This window comes from Emys orbicularis, chromosome 4 (assembly GCF_028017835.1).
Source record: "Emys orbicularis isolate rEmyOrb1 chromosome 4, rEmyOrb1.hap1, whole genome shotgun sequence".
Classification (NCBI taxonomy): Eukaryota; Metazoa; Chordata; order Testudines; family Emydidae; genus Emys; species Emys orbicularis.
Window position 1 is genome coordinate 66,497,051 of NC_088686.1, and position 19,268 is coordinate 66,516,318.

The 19,268-nt window shown below is 45.0% G+C and overlaps 1 protein-coding gene across 1 annotated transcript in view; it reads left to right on the forward strand.

Moving 5' to 3' along the window:
* MIDEAS (mitotic deacetylase associated SANT domain protein) overlaps window positions 1-19,268 on the forward strand; it is a 54,340-nt gene that overhangs the window by 32,433 nt on the left and 2,639 nt on the right. The window contains exons 4-10 of the mRNA XM_065403573.1: window positions 406-751; window positions 1,249-1,315; window positions 8,034-8,176; window positions 12,493-12,596; window positions 13,869-13,944; window positions 14,975-15,063; window positions 18,742-18,891. Of these exons, the coding sequence (XP_065259645.1) occupies window positions 406-751; window positions 1,249-1,315; window positions 8,034-8,176; window positions 12,493-12,596; window positions 13,869-13,944; window positions 14,975-15,063; window positions 18,742-18,891 (975 nt within the window). The remainder of the gene's footprint in view (window positions 1-405; window positions 752-1,248; window positions 1,316-8,033; window positions 8,177-12,492; window positions 12,597-13,868; window positions 13,945-14,974; window positions 15,064-18,741; window positions 18,892-19,268) is intronic.

Consider the following 19,268-nt stretch of genomic DNA (forward strand, 5'->3'; position numbering starts at 1 on the left):
CGTATCAAGAAAAAGTAGCCACTAAATATTTTAATGCACAATACAATCACAAGACAATCTTTATATCCAGTAGTTAAAAAATAAGTATGCACCTAATGGGAGGGGTGAGCTTGCATTGATGAACACAAATCCTTGAAGTGGGGCTCTGTGTGGCTGAGGTAAAGACGGAGGTCATCTTCAACAGCGAGACCTGACCTGTATTTGTTTGTTTGTTTTTTCAGTGCTTCAGCCCACAGTTGCCTGCAGAGAGGTGGGCGGGCTGGCTGGGGCTTCAGCTTCCCTTTGCCTGTGGACCTCTGGGCAGGGGCTTTCTGCCCTAGTGACCCCATCAAAATGAGGCTGTGACCCACACTTTGAGAACCCCTGGTTTAGAAGGTTGTATTAAAAAGATTTTTCTTTTTGTAGCATGAAGATGCTGTTCCAAAGGAAGAATCGGAGGGCTTTTCCCGGAAACCAAAGCAGCGCCCAAGACCTGAGCCACTCTTCATACCACCGAAAGCAGGCACCTTCATTGTCCCTCCAGTCTATTCCAACATCACTCCATATCAGAGCCACTTACGCTCACCTGTGCGCCTTGCAGATCACCCTTCAGATAGGAACTTTGAGCCTCCTCCTTACACACCTCCACCGATTCTCAGCCCAGTGAGAGAAGGGTCTGGGCTGTATTTCAATGCTATTCTCTCTGCTAGTGGTCTCTCAATTCCACCTCCAATGACCCCTAAAAGTACTCACAGAACTCTGCTGAGATCTAGTAAGTTCCTTTCTTTGTCTTGTTGGGAGTGGGAGGCTGAGTACCAACATGAAGGAAATTATGGCTCTCTTAGACAGTTATGGATAGCTGGATGTGGAGCTTCCTGTTGGGAGACTCTGGGAAGTGGGATGTAGCAGAAGTGATGCTGCCATATTTGGAGATGTTACACCATTGATCTCCTGCACCCCCTACTAACTTCCTAAAGAAAAGATTTAGTCTTGAAAGAGTTAGTTGTTCTCTCAAACATGGGATTAGATTAGCTGAAGTATGAGAAAGAGTTTGCTTTAAGGGATGGGTTACTGTAATGAAAATGGTGGACCAGAATGAAATGGTGGATGAAAATTCAAAAATCCCTCTTCAGCTTACTGTTCTTTAGCAGTTGAGTGCCTGTTTTGGGTGATGGAAAGTCTGTGCTCCATGTGGTGTTCACACACTTCCACATCTGGCCCAAACATAAAATTGATGAGTTTTGAGCAAGTCTGTTGCTTGTCTTACAGATAGTTCAGAAGTCACCCCTCCCATCCTTTCAGTAATGGGGGAGGCCACCCCAGTCAGCATTGAACCGTAAGTATCAATACAGTCATACAAAATCCACCTCCTCGCTTAATGGCAAGCATGTATTCCTTACACGGCTTACAGATTTAGGAGGATAAGAAAGTGCCGCAGGGTCCCCTTTTGTTGGTTTATCTTTTAGAAACGTACAAACTCACTCCTATGAGTGTCTTTTTATTAAAAGTGTAGGGTTTTCTTTTTTTAAAATTGAGGCAGAGTAAATCTATTGATGATCCACGCACTAAATATAATTTCTTATGGTCCACTGAACAGTTGCCACAGTGGTAACTATTTTCCATCACTACTGTTCAGTTGCTGGGCTGAATTTGAACTACTGTAGTTAACTAAAGGTGATAGGGTCACTGTGTCATTCCGCAAAAATAACAGGAGTACTTGTGGCACCTTAGAGACTAACAAATTTATTAGAGCATAAGCTTTCGTGGGCTACAACCCACTTCTTCGGATGCATATAGAGTGAACCATATATTGAGGAGATATATATACACACACATACAGAGAGCATGAACAGGTGGGAGTTGTCTTACCAACTCTGAGAGGCCAATTAAGTAAGAGAAAAAAAACTTTTGAAGTGATAATCAAGATGGTTCAGTACAGACAGTTTGATAAGAAGCAAGTGTGAAAATACTTACAAGGGGAGATAGATTCAATGTTTGTAATGGCTCAGCCATTCCCAATCCCTATTTAGCCCTGAGTTGATTGTGTCTAGTTTGCATATCAATTCCAGCTCAGCAGTCTCTCGTTGGAGTCTGTTTTTGAAGTTTTTCTGTTTTAAGATAGCCACCCGCAGGTCTGTCAAAGAATGGCCAGACAGGTTAAAGTGTTCTCCCACTGGTTTTTGAGTATTATGATTCCTGATGTCAGATTTGTGTCCATTAATTCTTTTGCGTAGAGACTGTCCGGTTTGGCCAATGTACATGGCAGAGGGGCATTGCTGGCACATGATGGCATATATCACATTGGTAGATGTGCAGGTGAACGAGCCACTGATGGTATAGCTGATGTGATTAGGCCCTATGATGGTGTCACTTGAATAGATATGTGGACAGAGTTGGCATCGGGCTTTGTTACAAGGATAGGTTCCTGGGTCAGTGTTTTTGTTCAGTGATGTGTGGTTGCTGGTGAGTATTTGCTTTAGGTTGGGGGGTTGTCTGTAAGCGAGGACAGGTCTGTCTCCCAAGATCTGTGAGAGTAAAGGATCATCTTTCAGGATAGGTTGTAGATCTCTGATGATGCGCTGGAGAGGTTTTAGTTGGGGGCTGAAGGTGACAGCTAGTGGTGTTCTGTTATTTTCTTTGTTGGCCCTGTCTTGTAGGAGGTGACTTCTGGGTACTCGTCTGGCTCTGTCAATCTGTTTTTTCACTTCAGCAGGTGGGTATTGTAGTTTTAAGAATGCTTGATAGAGATCTTGTAGGTGCTTGTCTCTATCTGAGGGATTGGAGCAAATGCGGTTATATCTTAGAGCTTGGCTGTAGACAATGGATCGTGTGGTGTGTCCTGGATGGAAGCTGGAGGCATGTAGGTAAGTGTAGCGGTCAGTAGGTTTCCGGTACAGGGTGGTATTTATGTGACCATCGCTTATTAGCACAGTAGTGTCCAGGAAATGGACCGCTTGTGTGGATTGATCTAGGCTGAGGTTGATGGTGGGATGGAAATTATTGAAATCATGGTGGAATTCCTCAAGGGCTTCTTTTCCATGGGTCCAGATGATGAAGATGTCATCAATGTAGCGCAAGTAGAGTAGGGGCGTTAGGGGACGAGAGCTAAGGAAGCGTTGTTCTAAGTCAGCCATAAAAATGTTGGCATACTGCGGGGCCATGCGGGTACCCATAGCAGTGCCGCTGACTTGAAGGTATATATTGTCCCCAAATGTGAAATAGTTGTGGGTGAGGACAAAGTCACAGAGTTCAGCCACTAGGTTAGCTGTGACATTATCGGGGATACTGTTCCTGATAGCTTGTAGTCCATCTGTGTGTGGAATATTGGTGTAGAGGGCTTCTACGTCCATAGTGGCCAGGATGGTGTTTTCTGGAAGATCACCGATGGATTCTAGTTTCCTCAGGAAGTCAGTAGTATCTCGAAGATAGCTAGGAGTGCTGGTAGCGTAGGGTCTGAGGAGAGAGTCCACATAACCAGACAAGCCTGATGTTAGGGTGCCAATGCCTGAGATGATGGGGCGTCCAGGATTTCCAGGTTTATGGATCTTGGGTAGCAAATAGAATGTCCCTGGTCGGGGTTCTAGGCATGTGTCTGTACAGATTTGTTCCTTTGCTTTGTCAGGGAGTTTTTTTAGCAGATGGTGTAGTTTCTTTAGGTAATCCTCAGTGGGATCAGAGGATAATGGCCTGTAGAATGTGGTGTTAGAGAGCTGTCTAGCAGCCTCTTGGTCATATTCCAATTTATTCATGATGACGACAGCACCTCCTTTGTCAGCCTTTTTGATAATGATGTCAGGGTTGTTTCTGAGGCTGTAGATGGCGTTGTGTTCAGCATGGCTGAGGTTATGGGGCAAGTGATGTTGCTTATCCACAATTTCAGCCTTTGCACGTTGACGGAAGCAATCTATGTAGAAATCCAGTCTGTTGTTTCGACCGTCCGGAGGAGTCCACGCAGAATCCTTTTGTTTGTAGTGCTGGTAGGGGGGATTCTGTGGGTTAGTATGCTGTTCAGAGGTATGTTGGAAATATTCTTTGAGTCGGAGACGTCGAAAGTAGGATTCTAGGTCACCGCAGAACTGTATCATGTTCGTGGGTCTGGAGGGACAAAAGGAGAGGCCCCGAGATAGGACAGACTCTTCTGCTGGGCTAAGAGTATAGCTGGAAAGGTTAACAATATTGCTGGGTGGGTTAAGGGAACTACTGTTGTGGCTCCTTGTGGCATGTAGCAGTTTAGATAGTTTAGTGTCCTTTTTCCTTTGTAGAGAGGCAAAGTTTGTCTTGTAAATGGCTTGTCTAGTTTTTGTAAAGTCTATCCATGAGGAAGTTTGTGTGGAAGGTTGGTTTCTTATGAGAGTATCCAGTTTTGAGAGCTCATTCTTAATCTTTCCCTGTTTGTTGTATAGGATGCTGATCAGGTGGTTTCGCAGTTTCTTTGAGAGTGTGTGACACAGTCTCTCAGCATAGTCTGTGTGATATGTAGATTGTAATGGATTTTTTACCTTTAGTCCTTTTGGTATGATGTCCATCTGCTTGCATTTGGAAAGGAAGATGATGTCTGTCTGTATCTGTACGAGTTTTTTCATGAAGTTGATGGATTTCCACTCCATACGGCTAAATGCAGTGCCTTGCATAATGACAGGTTTCAGAGTAGCAGCCGTGTTAGTCTGTATCCGCAAAAATAACAGGAGTACTTGTGGCACCTTAGAGACTAACAAATTTATTAGAGCATAAGCTTTCGTGGGCTACAACCCACTTCTTCGGATGCATATAGAGTGAACCATATATTGAACCATCTTGATTATCACTTCAAAAGTTTTTTTTCTCTTACTTAATTGGCCTCTCAGAGTTGGTAAGACAACTCCCACCTGTTCATGCTCTCTGTATGTGTGTGTATATATATCTCCTCAATATATGGTTCACTCTATATGCATCCGAAGAAGTGGGTTGTAGCCCACGAAAGCTTATGCTCTAATAAATTTGTTAGTCTCTAAGGTGCCACAAGTACTCCTGTTATTTTTGCGGATACAGACTAACACGGCTGCTACTCTGAAATGTGTCATTCCGCCATGCATAAACATTATTATGCATGTTGTATACTTTTTTAAGAGTTAGGAAATATTGCTTCTTAAAGGGAAGGCAAAGCACAGAATGGACAAACATAGTTAATTTTCAGAATGTAACCAGCTTCAGGAACAAATTCATAGGGCTTTCTTTTCTTTTCTTTTCTTTTCTTTTCTTTTCTTTTCTTTTCTTTTCTTTTCTTTTCTTTTCTTTTCTTTTCTTTTCTTTTCTTTTCTTTTCTTTTCTTTTCTTTTCAGTAATGGTAACTGAGTTAGCAAAACAAAGGGGAGCCTTTAACCCTAAAAATATAAATTGCATTAATCATTTTCTCCCTACTTTATCTTGCTACTATCTGGTGATTCTAGAACTTATAGCAACTGGTGCTGAAAATGGTTTAACTACTATTGTACATGAGATGGAACCATTTTCAGCACCTTTGCAAATTCCATCCAATATGAGGCTTCGTCTACACTTAAAACTTATAGCAGCATAACTATATTAGTCAGGAGTGTGAAAAAACACACTCCTGACTGTCATAGCTATGCTGATTAAACCACCAGCATAGGCATAGCTGTGGTGACAGAAGTCGACATAGCTATTCAGACAGGTGATGTTCCTATACCGGCTAAAAAACTTTTATTGGTGTATGCTGCATCAACACTAGGGCATAGGCTCCGTAGTGTAAACGTAGACCCTGTCATGCTTTCTTCAACCATTTTGTTAAAATAACAGGAGTACTTGTGGCACCTTAGAGACTAACAAATTTATTAGAGCATAAGCTTTTGTGGGCTACAACCCACTTCTTCGGATGCATATAGAGTGAAACATATATGCACTCTATATGCATCCGAAGAAGTGGGTTGTAGCCCACGAAAGCTTATGCTCTAATAAATTTGTTAGTCTCTAAGGTGCCACAAGTACTCCTGTTATTTTTGCGGATACAGACTAACACGGCTGCTACTCTGAAACCAACCATTTTGTTGTTAATCACTTGTTAAATTGTTTCACACCAATGCAATGGAAGCTGGTGTTGACCACTATTGTCATCAAGAGATCAGTTTCTTCATCTAGATCGTGGCCTTTGAGTCACAAAATATGTAATTGATTTGTGCCAAATTCTCATTTTGGTGTAACTTATTAAATCAGTAGAATTGTGCCAGCAAAGAATGTGATCCTTCATTGGAATTTGTGAAACTTTATCTTTGGAGGTTTCGGGTTGCAGTCAGATTCACCATTTTGCTTAAGCTCTTATGGCCAAAAATTTCTTGCGCTTTTGTTTTAAGCGGAACAAGCATTGGAAAGGTCAGGTTGAAGACTAAAAGTAATGGTTATTTTCTGTGCCTACTTGTAAAATGTTTGGCATCATAGGGCATTGTGGTGTGGGCCCTCTGGTTCAGTTAGGTCCATATCTGCAAATCATGCCTCTGAAAGGTAGATTTGAGTTTTTCATTGTGGGTATGTAGTGACTTGTTTTTTTCCAGCAATATTACCCATTGAGGGTGTTCTTGATGCTTTTTCGTTCTCCTGGGCCCCCAAACTTTTTTTTTCTTTTTTCTAATCTGTTCTTGGCCCGATGTAGTCCCCCTTTAAAACTGATCGGATTATCTAAATATATCAAAATTGCAGTTTAACATTTTCATTGTTTCTTATAAGGTAACTTGTCACACTTAACATTTATCTTCTGTATCAATGTCTTCATGAGTTCCCTTTTCAGTGCTAATTCCACTTACCTGCCTTACCCCTCCTCATGACCTGCATGGCTTGATAGAGCAGGTAATGGGGACAATTCCATTTCAAGGAGTGGGATGCAAGGATCTATCTTGCAATCACTCTTGGGGCCCCAATTCTGCAAAAACACACATGCTTAACTTTTCTACTTGGCCCAGTCGTGTTTACAACCCTGAGAAGTTCCACTGAAGTTAAGCTAGTATGTGCATAAGTGTTTACAGGCTCAGGGCATTGGGCATTATCAATAACTGTTGCAAGTAGTAACGTAATTGGTCTTCAGACTAACAGAGCGTTATTCATCCCATCTCTCAAATAAATTCTTTTGCAGCATAATAGCTTTTCTTGGAAACAGACTTCTTGAGCACTGTAACCGCCTGTGCTGTGACATTCAGCCTCACCTCACCTCCCTGCAGATGGCAGATCTGTGTATGCCTGATAATGCGATTCTAATTCTAAATCCTTTCTTGGAACTAATTTAAAAAAAATGGAGGAAAAGATGACAGGAGACATTTTTATTCTGTAGAAAAGATATTTTTAGTGTGATCTACTAATTTTTATTCTTGGGTCTCCCAGCATGTGACCATAGTTCATACTTACCCTGTACTTCGTTTTGAGTTGCCTGTCTGTGGTTCAGTTGCTCACTCTATCTCAAGCCATCTGTTAATGCTGCTCAGTAAGTCAAATGATGGCAGAGATATGAAGTGGGAAAGAGGGTAGTCAAAGGTTGTGCTCATATTTGGACTCATGAAATAGTACAGTGTGTAGTTGTGCTCAGTGGGGCTGGTTGTGGATTTTCTTCTCCTTTCCTCCTGTAATCAAATCTCTCTGTTGATTTAGAGTCTGGGTAGCACCGCTTCTGTCCTGCACATTGGTCAGCTAGGAGAACCAAGGGAAAACTACTAGAACCTAATACACTGCTTGAATGGTCTTGATTTGTATTAGAGCTGGGTGCTTTGTAAGTAATCAGACCTCAGATTAGAGACTGAGTTGAAGTTCAGCAGTTCTAAGGGACCCTCTCGTTAAATAGAACAACATAATTAATAAAACAACACTAGAAATTGGTGATAGGGCACGGAGCCTTTCACCTCTAGATCACCGTCTTAGGTCTGACTCAAGTAGTACTAGTTACTGAATGTTGTTCTTGCCTTATGGCTATCACGTGGCCTATGTTTTAATCTCTTTGGGATCGATTGTGTTTTTAGAAGATAGGTGCCTTCTAGATATTGTGAGGTGGTCATTGTCATTATTTGTTCTCCATTTCCCAGGCGAATCAACGTGGGATCCCGGTTTCAAGCAGAAATCCCTGTGCTCCAAGACAGATCTTTGGCATCAGCTGACAAGCATAAGGCGGACGTGGTGTGGCAGCCATGGGGGGACCTGGAAATCAACCAAACTACTCAAGAGAATGGTAAGGGTCTGGAGAGATTGGTAAATGGACCCCAAACAAAAAGTAGCAGCTTTGGTAGGGTAGCTGTGTCCTCTACCTTAGGCTCCATTTTAAATAGTTTCACACTACTGATCAAGTGTCAAGTTTCACTGAGTGTTGTTGAAAACTTCTTGAGGAAAATTATGGAGAGCAAGGATTCATAGACCTGAAAGGGCAGAAGGGACAAATTAGATCATTGGCTGAGTGAAGCAAGGCATTACATTCAACTCTGTTTTTGCAGTGTTGCTGTAGCTGTGTTGGTCCCAGGATATGAGAGAGAAAAGGTGGATGAGGTAATATCTTTTATTGGACCAACTTCTGTTGGTGGAAGGTATGAGCTTTTGAGCTACGGAGAGCTCTTCAGGTCTGGGGAAGGAAGCAGAATGTCTCAGGGCTCATCTACTCTTAAAATGCTGCAGCGATGGAGTTGCACTGCCTACACTGACAGGAGGGGTTCTCTCCCCTCGGTGCAAATAATCCATCTCCCAGAGAGGCAGTAGCTAGGTCGTGGGGAGAATTCTCTCTACAGCGGGGGTTTAGGCCTGTTTAATTGTATCACACAAGGGTGTGGATTTTTTGCACCCGTGAACGACCTAGTTATACTAATCTAATTTTCTAGTGTAGACCAGGCCTGAGCTAATTACAAGTTGGGAGAGATTGTTAAATGGAAGAGGTAACATGGGAATCGGTCACTTGAAATGAACTGGGCAATTGGGAGTTAGATTAGGGTGATCAGACGTCCCGATTTTATCGGGACTGTCCCGATATTTCCTTGTTTGTCCCGCGTCCCGACCGATGTGCGGTCGGGACACTGGACAAACAAGGAAATGCTCCAGAGCCCGGAAGTGCTCGCACCATGACTCCGCCCCCTCCTCCCCCCATTGGCTCCCTCCCCGAATCCCCGCCTCTTCCCCAGGCTCACCATTCCTCCTCCCAGGCTGCATCGGCAGCCCAGGCCCGTTCGTTCCCCTGCGGGACCCGAGCGGGACGGGGGGGCTGGGGCCTGCTGCCCCCACTCTGGGGCCGCCGCGGGATAGCACCAGCTGGGCAGCAGCCCAGACGCGACTGGCCAGGGGCTGGGTGCAGCGTGCACGCTGCTGGGTCCCCGCAACAGGCCCGGGCTCGGGGGGTTCGGGCCCAGGCGCCAGAGCCGCAGCCGCCGAGTTTGGCCATCGGCCGCTTCCTCCCCCCGCGGCAGTGGGAGCTGCAGCAGCGGCTGCTCCCGAGTCCCGCTGCCCAGGGGGGGAGAACAGCCGCCGCCCCCCTACTCTCCCTACCGCCCGACTGAGTCCTGCCTGCTCGGGGCCAGGCCGGACTTTCACTCACCCTGGCCCCGCGCTTCCCCTGCGTCTCCGGGGCCTCCCTCCAGCGCCTGTGGAGGAAGGGTGTTTTTTTGGTTTTTTGCCTCCCCCCTCACCACGGCCCTCTTCCCCCCCCCCCCCCCCCCCCGTGTCCCGATATTTCACTTTGGTGATCTGGTCACCCTAAGTTAGATTGTTATGCATGAAGGGTTTGAAGTGGGCAATTAAGGGTAGCAGGCTGTGTGGTGTGTTACAAATTGTAATGAGCCATAAAACCAGTGTCCCTGTTAAGTCCATGGCTTTTGGTGTCTAGCAGAGTTATGAATTTAAGTTCCCAGGCTCACCTTTTGAAGGTGTTCTCCTCAAGGGAAACCTGCACTAGCATTGAAAGGTCAAATGTGAAGTGATCACTTTGTGAAAAGAGTTTGCCCACAGGTGATAGGAGTATTTGTCTTTTATCATTTTTCTGTGTGAGTTCATTTGAGAGCGTAGTGATTTTCTGGTTTCACAAACATAGTTGTTGGGGCATTTGATGTACTGGATGAGGTATGCTACGTGTTACAATAAGCATGTGTAGGACCCATGAATCTTGAAAGGTGTGTTGTGGGTAGTATTGATCATCATAGCAGTGGAGATACGTCTGTAAGTTTTGCATCTGTTGTTCCACCAACAGAAGTTGATCCAATAAAAGGTATTACTTTACTTACCTTGTCTCCTTCAATTCTATGGCATTTCTTTGTATGTAATATAACTTTTGTATGTTGTATCAGATCAATTCCAAAATTTCATGTTCTAGGCATCAGTGGGCAGAACCCTATAGATTTTGGTGAAAAGTGGAAAAACTGAAAGAGGGAAACGGGGGATACATGGAGTTCTAGCATCTGGTTAGCACCCAGCAGCTTCAACCACCTGTTCAATTGTCTGAAGATCAAAGAACCAGTTGATGGCAGCCAGCCATTGACACCTTCCAGCATAACAGTAGCCCCCATCTTAGCTCTGCCCATCCTCCCACTACAATTTAAAAATATTGACACCTAAATGACTTCTCTCCCAGACAGACGGAAAAGGAATAAGGTGGGGGAATGGGGCTTACATAGAGCACCTGGCATGGAGGGGAGACTTGGGGACATTGGTGTCCGAGGAGGGAGACACGGGGGACACACACAGCCCATGGCATGGGGCAAGTTTCCCATTTCCCAGGGGAATGCTCTGATTACCAGACTGTAGAGTCATTTTCATTATTTCTCTGGCCAAATGGCTATCCATTGTCATTCACAGTGGCAATTCATAGTCATTCATGGATAGCCGTTTGGCCAAAGAAATAATGAGAATGACTACAGTGTGGTTAGGGTTCTCATCTGGGAGGTGGGAGAGCCAAGTTCAAGTCCCTGCTCCAATGACTATTTATAAGAAGTGGAACAAGTGGAGAAATTGAGAATGCCCCACACCAGAATATCACATAGCCTAATGGCTAGGGCTCTCTCGTGCAATGTGGGAAGCCCAAGTTCAAATCCCATTTCTGCATCAGGCAGAGGGGGGAATTGCATCTAGGGACAGGTCTACAACTAAAACTTAGATTGACCCCTAGCTACATTGCTCAGGGGTTTGAGAGACTTAGTTAAGCCAACGTAAGCCCCAGTAGAGATATTGGTAGCTCAATGGAAGAATTCTTCTGTTGACCGAGCTACTGTCTCTTGAATAATAATTCCGTCGCTGTAGCAGGTGTGTACACTACAATGGTGTAGCTGTAGCGCTCGTGTAGTCTCAGGGTCCCACATCCCAGGTGAGTGCCTCAACAAGTGGGCTAAAGTTATAAGGGAGGTGGTGGCACCACCACTTTCTCCCCCATCCATTTTGTCAGCGCAGTCCTCCTTCCCTTTGCTTTTGTCAAAATGCCGGAAAGTGGAAACGAAGATGTTATTTGATTTGCCGAAGAATTTTGAAAAATGCCTTTTTTGACATAGCTGGGTCTGCATTAGAGGTTTTTCTGGCATAGATGTGCCAGGTAGGGGATGTGATTCCCCTCCCCACCCCTAGCCAACAGAGCTGTGCCAACAAACTATGTAGGGCAGTGGTTCTCAAACTAGGGCCGCCGCTTGCTCAGGGAAAGCCCCTGGCGGGCCAGGCCAATTTCTTTACCTGCCGTGTCCGCAGGTTTGGCCGATTGCAGCTCCCAGTGGCCGCGGTTTGCCGCTCCAGGTTAATGGGGGCTGCAGGAAGCAGCGCGGGCCGAGGGACGTACTGGCCGCCCTTCCTGCAGCCCCCATTGGCCTGGAGCAGCAAACCGCGGCCACTGGGAGCTGCGATTGGCCAAACCAACGGACGCGGCAGGTAAACAAACCGGCCCGGCCCACCAGGGGCTTTCCCTGAACAAGCGGCGGCCCTAGTTTGAGAACCACTGATGTAGGGTAGAGCTGGCCTGAATCCTGGGTTTGTTCACTTACTGAAGCAGTAGCTCTTGACCAGCCTTTTCTGGAAAAAGAAGGAAATGGTATTTGCACGTTCATTCAGATTTGTATTTTCTCGCCTTGCTCCCATAGTGTTCTTAAATGCTACCCTAGAGAGGAAATACCTTCCACCTTTCCCTCCCCTCCCCCCAAGTAAGAGGGAAATTCAACATTGAGGTTAATTCAGTCTTGGCTCTCTTCCCTTCCCTTTAGTCCTGCGTTGTTATATCTTATCCGAACATCACCTGGATTCACCATCCTTTCTTAGAGTGAGAGGGAGTTCAAGTTCTGTGATCATTCAATCTTATGTTCTTTCCTGGTTTCTCTAGTTTTGACTGGAAAGGACCAATTAGGATAAAATAATGCAAATCCTACTGTTGCCCAAGATATACGTGGGCACTAGCTCATCGAAAACTATGCTGAGACCCTCACCAACCAAACTCATTGAATATGGGAAAAAATAGCAACTACTTTTCTGTTTCTTAATCTGATCTTTTGCTTCTTCCACCCCATTCCTTTTTTTGGTTTGATGGCACTTTCCTGGTAATAGTGGAAAATCTGCTAACTGCTGCCTGTTCAAGTATTTTTCCTGGGGCTGGTACCAATCAGGAGCTGGCGCTGCACGTCTTGCATGAAGCAAAGGGAAACATTCTGGTGAGTCCTCTTCAATCTTCTCTCTATCTTTTGAGATTGTGGGAAGAGACCTTAATGATCACTAGAATCAAGGACTGATTGCACAAGCAAGAAGCTTATTTGAAAGAAGGAAGCTTGCAAAGCACTACACAGTTCTGCCAGTACATCTGAATCCTAATGCTCATCACCTCTTCCTGTCGCTATTCCGAACGTGGCCCCGCACAGCTCTGCTGATGCACCTCTATTTTGACCTGCACCATCCTCGCTATTTCAGTCTTTGGCCTCTCCTAAGCAGAGACGGCTAAAAATGTCGAACTGCATCAGACTGTATGTGGTTTCTGTTTTTAGCTTGCAGGGATCAAGTGGCTGAAATTGCTAAACTAAATTCACTTGCCATCTAAATTGGAAGCCAACTCTCATGCGAGGGAACATTGTCTACTGGTTTTACAGCATGGGACTGGGAGATAGGACTCCCGGGTTCAATTCTTGCATTTGTCACTGACTCTCTTTGTGACCCTAGGCAAGTCACGTAACCTCTCTTTGCCTATCTGTGAAATGGGTATACTGATCAACCTTGCAGCAGTTTGTAACCATTTATGTTTATAAAACACCGATTTCTTTGGTAAATGCTGTAAAATTGCAAAGTGTAGCTGTTTAGTGCACCAGCCTTTCATAATCCTCTCTAACTTCAGGACAAATTGTAGCTATAGTTTTAAGTGCAAATAAAAAGTGGCTACAATTGAGTGGCTTTATAGTCTCTGAGATAAATTTCTTCTGCTGAAGTGATCCTTCCATTTTATTTTGGAATATTGTTTACTCAAGTGAACTGAGATTTCTAAACCCATTTCACTGGTGTCCTGAATCTGCAAAGGAGTGTGGCCAGTGGGAACTGGCTTTCTAAGAGAGCACATGCTACATGGGATCATCACTACACAAGAAAATACTTCTATAGGGCCTTTCATCTGTGGGAATAATAATCATGTCTCTCAACACCTTTTATGAGCTAGAGTAGGTGAGTAGTATTTTACCCAATGTAGAGATGGAAAAGTGGAGGCATGGAGAGGTGAGGTCACTTGCCCAAGGTACCAGAGAGTCAAGATCGGAATGCTGGTGTCTTGACTCACATGTCGCTGTTCCAAACGCTAGAGCATAGGGTGGGAAAGAGAGCTTTTAATACAATTGACCTGCTGGTAGAGGATGATACTAAGGGGATTGCCTGATGTTCTTTGTTGTAATACCTGTATAAGTTAGTGTCCTATATGAAGCTAATTTTGTTGTTGTACTGTCTCTTAGGCTACTTTGACCAAATTGCTGCTGAAGAGGCCAATGCGATCGCCACACCACCCACTGGCAGACTATCACTACACAGGTATGCTGAGGGGAACTCAGCGCGGCTGCCTCTGCTTCCTTTGTAGCTGGCAGCCCTAGCTGCAGATAGGGATTTTTTCACCCTTTTGCACAGCAGGTGATGGTGGTTGTTGCTGCTCTTTTAATATTGATAGTGTCATACTTTTTTTTTTTTTTTTTTTTTTTTTTTCAGGAAGCTTTATAGGAATCAGACATCGTCCCTTGTCTGGATGAGTGCAGTGGTGAATTGCAGGGATTCTTGCCTGCAGCTGTCATGACACTTAGGATTTGCTAGTGTGCTGCACACACCACAAGTCCATTAGTCACTGGGCCACTTTTTTGTATATCCAGGCTTGTCAAGGGACTAGATGTCTTCACAGAGCGCGATCACAGAAGGGAGGCTTATGGGTGATGGAATGACTGTCCAAATCTCAGAACTGCAACCTCTGTGGCATGAATTCATAGCAGGGAATTGAGAGAGAGTATTAGTGGGAGAATTTCCAGTCACTAGTAACCTATGTTGCTTACAGTAGGATGTTAGAGAGTACAGAGACTAGCAGGTTATTGCATCTAATTGTTTCCTCTATGGAAGCAAAACTGCAGTGTCTGATGCAGCTGCGTCTGTCTGTACCCTCACTCAATATATAACCAATTGCAAGATAGTATCTTTCGTGACCGAGGATGGCCCTAGGTAACCCTGGGAGACCTTGGTCTGGTGAGGGTAGAGAGAAGCTCAATAGCTCCATCTCTAGTGCACAAAAATTACACGTCTGCTCACATTACAAGTACAACAGCTCTTTGACACTACCAGAGTACTTTCCACTGTGGCTGTGTGGATAAAGAAAGAATGTGGGAGGGCTAAGGGACGTTCTGGATTGTGTGTTTTCTTGTTGGAGGTGAAAAAGTGTTATTGTACTAAGACTACTTCAGATGTGTCATGAACTGCATATAGTTTGGGCTGGTTTTATTTAAAGGAAACCTAAAGAAAAAACAACTAGAAGACTAAAAGCTTGAAATGAAATAGGTTTCAGTTTAAACTTCTTTACTTATAGGATCGGACAGGTGGAAAGTTGATGAGAAGAAACTTTTCAACAAAGGCATTGCAATCTACAAGAAAGACTTTTTCCTGGTCCAGAAACTTGTAAGTTACTCTGCCAATTACTTAATGCACTGTGGAAGGGTTGACCTGAGCTGATGCAGTTGGTGCTGACAGTGACACCATCAACACAAAATATACTGCATTCCCTCTTGGGTGCTGTGGGTTTTTTGGTTTTTGGTTTTTCTTCCCTCCTCCTCTTTTCTCTCTCCCCCCCCCCCCCCCCCCAAAAATTCCTTGGAGTGATTAAACTTAAAAAAAAAATTTGAAAATATAGTGCTACTTATTGATCCCACCCCCAATTTATCAATCCAATCTCCCTCATTTAGCCCAGGGCACAGATCAATTACACAGGATATATTTATAAAATGATGGTAGTGCTCCAGTAACACTCAAGTAGCCCAGTTACAAAACTGAATGGGAAAAATTCCTATTGTGGTAAAATGGCCCATAGATTACTCCTGACAAAATTCTGTGCCCCTGCAGGGGTGCAGAATTCATATGGACTCCTGTGCAGAAAAATGCCAAAGAAATCTGCAGGAGGACATGCGCCTCTTTCCCCGGTAGTCCAGGCAGTGAGTCAGTTCCAATGTGCCTGGCCCTGGAGCAGCCTAAGAGACGCAAATCACTGCAGGGGGAGAGGGGTCGGGCGTGCGTGCCTGCGGGGGAGACGATCACCATCACGGGGAGGGGCTGGGTGTGTGTGCCTGCCTGCGGGGGAGACGATCACCATCACGGGGAGGGGCTGGGTGTGTGTGCCTGCCTGCGGGGGAGACGATCACCATCACGGGGAGGGGTCGGGCGGGCCTGCCTGCGGGGGAGACGATCACCATCACGGGGAGGGGCTGGGCATGCGTGCCTGCCAACAAGCGAGAGAGACTCTGTCCCTCTCGCTTGCTACTGTGGCTCGCCAGGGGTGTGGAGGGATAGGTCTTTTTATTATGCAGGAGGAAGGCTCTTTCCTGCAGGCAGAAATGTAGCAGCCTGCCTGTGTAGTAACATCGTTAATGTTCCTGTTGTTCCTTAACTGTTCCCATTCTCAGTCAATTCCCCTAGGAGCATAAAACCTGTGAAAGGCTTACGTTCCTACATTGCCAGCATGATGTAAAGGATCCTTATGATAAATGACAGTAAGGGAATCAGCTAGGAAGATCTATGTGCTTTCTCACTTTTTTTCCTGTGCCAAAGTGGCAAAATGGGGTTAGATTACAGCTCAGGATTTATTTTACTTTCCCATTTAAAAAAAAAAGAGAGTTTGAGGGCAAATAAAACGTTTACCAAGCAGTCAATAAAAAGTCAGGACAATCAGAAGCAAGCACTTCCCAAAGTACCCAGCCAGGTCCAGGACAATGATTAGTAAAACTGTATGACTTTTATCTGTGGAAGTCTCTGAGCAATTTAAAATGACATTCTACTTTTTTGCTGTTTGGCGTTCTGTAATGTAATTTAAATGAAAATCCGGGATTATAACTGGAATGCAGGGTATTAGTTACGAAGTGTTTGTAACTCAACTTTCATGTGTTTAGGAAATGCTGAATAGCTATTGTGACTTTTTTTCTGCATTGTAGTTTAAATAAATTACCAAAACAAGTGAAACGGATGTGATTATATTGCATTATTTTGACAAATAAAATATGCAGAATTTTTTGGTGCAGAATCCCCACAGGAATAATAAATGGATTTGTGATTGGTGAAATATCTAGTAGTTTTACTTCCAGTGATCTATAAAAATTAGAGACAGTAAAAATGTCCTTTTAGTACATGCCTCCTCTCCATTTTAACCCATCATGAAGATGTTTTCATTGGAGGGAAAGCTACAGAAAAAAAGAAAGTCAGGAGTAGTTTTCAAATTTCTCATGAATAAATAACAAATATGCAAAACGTTGTATTAACTTGTGAAAGCCTAGGCATTAACAAAAGCTGATAGTCTGCCTCCAAACTCTCAAATACGTCACAGATAGAAAATGTCTAATCGTTCCTGGGTCTGCTGATAATCATGTGTTCCCAGATGGGTACAGAAATAAAAAGCTCTGCAAGCCTTCCTCCCTATCTGTTAGACTTGCTTTCTGGTTGTTCCTTAGCTAATATGCTGTTGGAAACTAAATACCTCCCAGGAAGCTGCAAGTCTGCTCTGAGGCCTGACAATTCAATTGCGATGTTGAATTGCGCCCATTTATCTTTGTATGTCTACATTGCAGCTGGTTGCGAGCCTCCCAACCTGGGTAGACAGACGCTCACTACCAGGGCTTGAGCTTAATTAGCTCAAAATAGCAGTCTGGACGTTTCAGCTCAGTCTGCAGCTCGGACTTTTAAGTCTAGGGGAACGCATGAGCGTGACAGCCCAAGCTCCAGCCACAACATCCACACAGCGTGTGTCCACCCGTGCTGAGAGAGACTCCCTTACCTGCAGTGTAGGCATATCCTCGGGCTTGTCTACACATAAACCCCTACAGTGACACTGCTCCAGCTGCACTGCTGTAGCGCTTCAATGAAGACACTACCTGTGTTGATCAGAGGGGTTCTCCTATCTGCATAGGGACTCCACTTCCCTGAGAGGCGATAGGTAGGTCGACAGGAGAATTCTCCCATCAACTTTATGCCGTCTAAACCAGGGGTTAGGTTGGTTTAACTGTGTCACTCGCAGGGGCCTATTAGATTTTGTGGGGCCCCTGTATACAAGTATTTTTCCTGGGAGGGAGTTTGGTGCATAAGGGGGCTGGGGCAGGGGACTGGGGTGCAAGAGGGGGTGCGGGGTCTGGGAAACAGTTTGGGTGCAGAAGGGGATTCTGATCTGGGGCAGGGGGTTGAAGGTGGAGGAGGAGGTCCAAAGTGCAGGCTCCAGCCAGGAGGCATTTACTACAGGCAGCTCCCAGGCTGCGGCGCAGCGGGGCTCAGGCAGGCTGCCTACATGCTGTGGCCCCACGCTGCTCCCGGAAGCAGCTGCGGGGAGGGGGACAGCATGTCTCTGTGCACTGCCTGCTCCCACAAGTGCCGCAACCGTAGCTCCCATTGGCCGCTCCCATTGGGAGCTGCAGGGATGGTGCTGAGGGCGGGGGCAGCATGCGGAGCTGCCTTCCCCCCCCCACACACACACCAGGGGTCACAGAGACGTGCTAGCAGCCAGCCGCTTCTGGGAGCAGCGTGTGGCCAGAGCATGCAGGCATCCTGCCTGAGCCGCCCTGCTGCGCTGTGGGACTTTTAGCAGCCCAGATTTGGAGATCGCAGCCTGTGATTTATTTTTGCGGGGCCCCCCTTGAGTCGGGGTTATGGGCGGCAGTCTCTAAAGCCCCTGCCTTTATCTGGCCCTGGTCACTCGGGTGTAGATTTTTCAACCCCCAGAGAGACATAGTTATATCAACCTAATTTCCTAGTGTAGACCAGGCCTCAGTGCCAGTTCTGTCATCCTTGTGTTGACTAGTACCGTATTGTGCAAGTAGCCCCACTGAAACTTGTGGATTATTCAGTCTAAAGTGCTGCTCAGTGTGAGTAAAGGTGCCAGAATCTAGCCCTAAGTAATTCCAGTGGAGGCTAAAGAAAAGATTTGTGGGAAATGTAACACAGTGTAAAGAACTTAAAACAATTTTCATATAATAGAAAGATTTTGTTGGAAAAGAAAATTACAATGTAAAGTGACTTGTAATTACACCTTTAATGAGTATTAATACACCTTTTAAAAGGAGTTTTCCTTTTTTTCCCTTTTTTAATTTTTTTTTTAAACACCAGATAAAAACCAAGACGGTGGCCCAGTGTGTAGAGTTTTACTACACATACAAAAAACAAGTGAAAATTGGTCGGAATGGGACCTTAATCTTTGGGGACATTGATGCCACTAATGAGAAGTCTATGAAAGATGAAGCTGAGGTTGATATCAAGGTAACCACCCAACCCCCTTGCCTGCTTTTGGCTTCGGTGCCAAATGCAAACTTCATAGACTGAATCACAGTTCACTCTTTATAATTTTACTGATGCTACATATATACAAAAAATAATAAATATTGTCCTAACTGTTGCACAGATTCCTTAAGTAATTGTCTGATTAGAAACGCTTGTGTTTCTAAGGCCATGTCTACACTGCCACTTATATCGGCAAAACTTTTGTCGCTCAGGGGTATGGAAAAAAACACTCCCTTGAACGACATAAGTTTTGCCAGCGTAAGTGCTGGTGTGCACAGCGCTATGTCAGTGAGAGATGCTCTCCCGCCGACATAGCTATCGCTGCTCGTTGAGCTGGTTTTATTGTGTCGACAGGA